This window comes from Cibotium barometz, chromosome 7 (genome assembly GCF_041138505.1).
Source record: "Cibotium barometz isolate CiBa-2024 chromosome 7, ASM4113850v1, whole genome shotgun sequence".
NCBI lineage: Eukaryota > Viridiplantae > Streptophyta > Polypodiopsida > Cyatheales > Cibotiaceae > Cibotium > Cibotium barometz.
This window is the reverse complement of record NC_141052.1, coordinates 59,301,123-59,306,702: the sequence shown is the minus strand read 5'-3', so window position 1 is coordinate 59,306,702 and position 5,580 is coordinate 59,301,123. Positions and strand designations below refer to the sequence as shown.

Sequence of the window (5,580 nt, the reverse complement as noted above, 5' to 3'; positions counted from 1 at the left end):
TCCTCCAAGGGTGATGTGAGAGTGCCAGACTCAGTTCCAGGAAAGAAGACCAAGACGGTGTTCAGAGTCAGGGCAGGAAAGGATTGTGGACTAGAGGAAGACCAGATGCATAGATCTTCGTCAGAGACAGAGTGGTTTGGAGAACAAGCCGGATGTTCAGAGAAAAAGGGTTGCCAGGGATGGATTATGACAGAGGGACTTCGGGAAAAGGATTGGGATGATGACAGTCATCCAAGAGCAGGTTGGAATCCCGTCATCAAGTTTAGCAGAGGGGGATGTCATGTGCACAGATGCCCATGGACAAGTTCCTCAGCTAGTCCAGAAAAGGCAGCCAGAAAAAGGATCATTAGAACCAGAAAATGGAGCACAGAGAGCTGTTGGCAGTGTAGACTGGAGCAGGGCTTGGAGAGCAAGAGGAAAAGCCTGTCGGCTGTACCACAAGGGAGTCGGCTGTACCAGAGGTGGAGGCGGCTGAACCAAGTTGAAGGGGGCTGCAGGCGCATCATCGAAAACAAGCATTAATGACCAGTCGGCTGAATTAAATAAGCTTTAATGAAATTATGACTGGCCGACCAGCAGTCGGCCAGCATAAAGGGGGTCCAAGACCCATATAAAAAGGCCCAAGTGCTCCTCATTGAACTCATTCAATCCCACTAGGGGTTTGGATCCTTAGAGGTCCCACAGGGGACAGATTTTAGGGTTAACCACCTTTTTATGAAGGCAGCCAAGGGCTGCAAGATATGTACCCTTTTTGTACCATAGTATATACTGAAATTCCAGCACTTCTCTCTCTCTCTCCCTCTCTACTCTCTCTCTACCTACGTTTTTGCATCAGATGGTGCGTTCTTGCATCAGAAGGTTTCCAAGAGTGTTTAGGGCTGAAAGAAGACTCCCCAGAGCTTCCGCGCGTTACACCTGCCATTACGATTCCAATGACATGGAGGTGGTCTCTTTAGGGACCACCCCTATTTGGTCCCTGGAGTTTGCTTCTCTCTTTTCCATGCAATGAGAGCTTTGCCACCACCATATACAACCCACACGTTTTGATCTCTAGCTGCTTACACTTGTTTAAAACATTCCTTGCTATGCACAGTCTGCACATAAAGTGAGTGGTTTCCTTCGGAGTGACAACCACGTGGGCTACTCTTGTATTTTGCTTGAAATTTGACCAACTTTTCTTGTCTCCATTTTTCAAGCTAAAGATTCTTTCTTTGAGATTGTGTGACTGGCTAAGTGACTACATAGGTGCAAAGTGTAAACCTTATCAAATTCTACTCGATATACTCCTAAGCTAGCTGCAGCTCTGATTCCTATTATGATAATGCAACTGTTGTCACAAGATTGGAAGCTTATAGATGAAGCAAAAATTGAGGAATTTTGCAATTGCAAAGAACTTTTTCTGAACAAAAAATAGGCTGATAATAATTTAGGCAAGAGGCTGTGTTCCTCCTAAATAGGACAGGGAGTTTCAAATAAGAGCTCCTGCACATTCCTCTATTAAGAAAATCCCTCAATTCCAGGTGGTAACAATTTGAAACCATCTTCAAGCCCACAAAGTCACACTTTTAGGTGGTCAAAAGGTGTACCACAGCAACCCTCCATGGATTTACTATAACATCCCATCTCACAAGAGCTAAAAGATTTGTAATCGGAGCCTCATTCAAATCAAGTAATAGAAGTATTATTTGGACAGCAATATGCTACAAGAAGCATGCAACATAAAAAGAGGAAAGCCTAGTGCAATGCCATACATAAGCAATAGTTTTCAAATCTTAGCATCTTTTGACATTGCACCAGTTTCATATAGCAAGGTCTCATGTTTATGTTGATTAAGATAAGGGTCATCCCTTCATACACAGGCTATTCTGCCCTCGTAACCCCTCTGCTTTGTTGTTTTTAAAACACCATTGCAGCTCTGCCTCTGACAAAGGAATTAAAAAAAGCACACTCCCTGCTTGTGATATTCAAAACAGTGTCAGAGCCAAGCTTGAAGTAGCTCCTTTTTGCAACATTTGCAATATGCATTTGTTTGCCAATCAGCATAACTTGAGTGTCTCTCTTCATTACTGTAATGCTTTGTACATAACATTTGGCAAGAACCGATGAGAAGCTTTTCATTGAAAAATTGAGTGCCCTTGTGCTTTAATCCATCATACCCTCCCAGTTAGGATTCAAAGTCATGGAACTTGGGGGCAAAAAAACCTTTGGGATTTTGCTGTAGGAAACATTCCCCATTTTAGCCCTCCAAGTGGTAGTTTCCACATTCAAATAAGGCTGCAGGGCCTGTACATTTACCGGAATAAGTTTTTGACCTTCAACCTTTGCCAAAACCTCAAACTGTAGCCTTTGAACTGAAGGTCTCGTCTTCCACTCTGGCCAAGATTCTGGTGGAAAGCTTTCCTCTGAGAGTTTTTTCTCCAACTGAAACTCAACCCGCACAAATGTGGCTGCCGAAACTTTAGCTCTTAGTAACTTGAATGACCCCTTTTTGTACACACTCGGACCTAAGGCGGACAATAAAATCCTTTCCAAGTTTAATAACCTTGAATCTGACCCATTCAAAGACGGTAAAGGCCACAACCAGGGTTCCCCCCCTTCGCTTAGGACAGGTAAGGCATCGTGGACAGAGCTGACAAGAGCTTGTTTTTGCTGCTGACGCGACACTAACTTGATGGCCCCAGGTGCCAACCTCTTCACTTTCAACTTGTTCCTGCTTGAATCAGACTCCTTCACACTGGATGCCACCAAAGATGTTGGTCCCACTATCTTCAAAGATAACAACGGCTTCTCCTCTGCACGAGATGCGTATCTCAGACGGTCAGCAAGTGCCACTATGCTTGCTGCTAGACCACCATTGTTTGAGATGCCAGACAAAGGGAGGGGTAGTTGGAGTGGCCGAGCCAAACTGACTTCACGGGCTCCCTCCACTGTCACTACTGCCCCATCTGCTAAAAGGACTTTCTTCAAAACCCCTGCTTCAACATCGTTCTGCAACACATATAACCATGAATTTAGAACTTCAGTAGAAATTACAGCAAGAGAGGCTCATAAACTCTGCATACACAAAACCAAAGGAAAAAAGGGCCATGATAAAGAAATGAGAAGGAATTGAAAATTGTAGTACTTCAACAAGCATACTAAACCTAACCTGATATGAGATTATAAGTGGAGTTACATGCATAGTAGCAAATATCAGACTATATGAGATTGTCACTTTCAGGGAACCCAATCTCAACCATGGAGAGTTATATGCACGTCGCATAACAAGCAATTCAACCTTGATGATCAGCAAGTACTGATCATGAAACCCATGACATCGGCCCTCATCAGCCTCTGAAAGATGCACTTATGCCCGTGTGCTCCTGCAGACAGCCTGAGGCTTAAAGCCATCAAACAGTCCTAAACAGCATACATGCGCAGGGATAGCTAGCAAGCAACCATAGCCCCATCCAGGGCACCCTCGTGCCTGAGGCGAGACCCACACACATCACCTAAACCCTCATGTCCCACGATATCAGATAAGTGTCTGGCTAGAGCTCTGTCATCAGTCCTGATCCCCTCACTGGAGATGACCAATAATGAGCAATGCACTAATTAGAAGCCTAACCTCATCCACCAAAGCCAGCCTAGTTATGTCTTTAACACTATGAACACAAAACATCCTGGATATGCTCGTAGAGATGTTTGTAGATGCCATAGTTATAAGAAACATGCCCAAAACAGGGGTCTCCCGGCTAAAATGTCCTTTTAGAAAGGTCCTTCAGCATGTTGATTGTTTCCATTACCAAGGCGTGGCATTTCTTCTGTCCCCAACAATACCTGCCATTTCCCCTTTGCAATCCAATGTTAAGTTCAATATACATCCAAAGATTTGTTTTTCATGTTTCTTTCTTCTCTCCCACCTGCCTGCCCTCTCCTCTTTTTCCAATTCTCTCTCCTCTCCCCTCTCTCACTTCTCTTTGATGGTGTTTTCCCGCTTCAGCTCACTCGAAAAATCATTTCTGCTTCCAACACCTCAGTGAAGATGTATGTGTGGCACACATGTACAAAAAACACACACAACACATACACATGAACATGTGATCTGAGAAGATGCTTTGTAAGAAAGGGTAATACAGGAACTGCAAGTCGCATTTGTTCTGCATCTTGAATCCAGAGCTCCACGGGACCCGACAATTGGAATGGAGCTAAAATCGCCGCCAGTTCATGCGATTGCGGATTACCCAAAGTTGCTGGAACGGTTTTGACCGCTAATGGTTCTCTCATCCCCACAGGAAGCTCCTCTAAATATTTCCAAGCAAGGACCTCCTCTGACAATCTCAAAGGGATGACCCTTTCTTCGAGCTGAATATCAAACTCGTACACAAGAGTTTGCCCGAATTTGGCATCTGTTGTGTCTATGTGGGCTATCTTCACCTCATCTTTACTCCACCCCAAGTTGGAGATAAGTGCATCAGCTGCATCCTGCAAACAAGCACACATTAAAAAAAGAGCCCAAATAAGGAAAGAACTTAAGAACCCACCCAAATTCTAAAAGTGTTCCTTGATCTAGGAACTACAGATCAACATTTCCCAAAAAAAAAAACCCAACAAAAGATACACACACACACATTTAATCTAAGAACCACGATCAGTATAACCCACAAAAGAATCACACATACACACACATAAAAACAAACTTACATATATTTGACCCAGACTAACAAGAAGCAAAGCCTTTGATTCAAAGCCCATTAATGTTTTTTCTTCAAAAAGGATGCGTTGGGTTTACTTACCGACACGGCTTTGTATGTTGCTGAATGTGTCTGATCCAGTTTGAAGGAGGTTAGGTCATCTGATGCAACCCCAATTATTAGCGATGCCAATCCCAGAAACTTAAACATGCTTAAGATCGAGCTAACCCTGTTCACCGTGTTTCTGCGAGTGTCGCCCATTTGTGGATCTTAATTCTGAATTTAAAGATGGGATTCCGGAGCCCTTCAGGTGCTTGAAAACGGCAAACGCAAACGCGGCGAGCGAAAAGCAGCCTTCGAGGGGCTCTGCAGTCTGGAGTTTGCGATCTTCTGAGACGAAGAGTCTCGACCTTAAAAAGAAGAAGAACACCCCACAAATTCCTCTTTTTTGCCGACTTGTCACCCTGTCCGCCAATCGTTTCCCGCCGCGTGCTCTTTTATGACGTGTTCTGTTCTAAATACTAGTTAAAACTCGATTTATCTTTTTTTTAAAAAGCATAAAATAGTTATATTAGGAACTTCTCAACAGATATATACAACATTCAAATATATCAGTTCCTAAACTCCCACCATTTTAACAAACTACATATCAGATCCCACTTGTGATCCTCCCAAACAAAAGAGGATTGCTCCCAAGAAATATGATAACCTAGTTGCATACAAGCAGAATCATAGCCTCTGAGGTGCAGCCTTTTGGGGATTGCTTCTCCATGTACTCTCTTTTAGTCCATATTTCCACCACCACTGATCTTCTACCCAAAGGGTTCTCAATGAAGGCAACAAATGTGTAGACTGGGAGCTTCTCCTTCAAATACCATCTCTTTGTCTTTGGCCAAACTTAGGCAGT

General features: G+C 43.6%; 1 protein-coding gene across 1 annotated transcript; it reads right to left on the bottom strand.

Moving 5' to 3' along the window:
- Positions 1–1,656: 1,656 nt before the first annotated feature.
- Positions 1,657–5,095, bottom strand: LOC147637259 (protein TUNICAMYCIN INDUCED 1-like). Its single transcript, XM_086800878.1, has 3 exons — positions 4,776–5,095; positions 4,117–4,464; positions 1,657–2,988 (listed from the first exon to the last, which is right to left on the bottom strand). Exons 1-3 carry the CDS (start codon positions 4,932–4,934, stop codon positions 2,143–2,145), a joined length of 1,353 nt encoding a protein of 450 aa, XP_086657004.1. The 5' UTR covers positions 4,935–5,095; the 3' UTR covers positions 1,657–2,142.
- Positions 5,096–5,580: the final 485 nt, after the last annotated feature.

Excerpts from the sequence above, each read along its gene's own strand:
- LOC147637259 (XM_086800878.1), bottom strand. The coding sequence starts at position 4,934 with ATGGGCGACACTCGCAGAAACACGGTGAACAGGGTTAGCTCGATCTTA. Across the intron at positions 4,465-4,775 it reads CAACATACAAAGCCGTGTCG|GATGCAGCTGATGCACTTAT; the intron begins GTAAGTAAACCC and ends GCTTGTTTGCAG. Across the intron at positions 2,989-4,116 it reads AAATGCGACTTGCAGTTCCT|AACGATGTTGAAGCAGGGGT; the intron begins GTATTACCCTTT and ends TATGTGTTGCAG.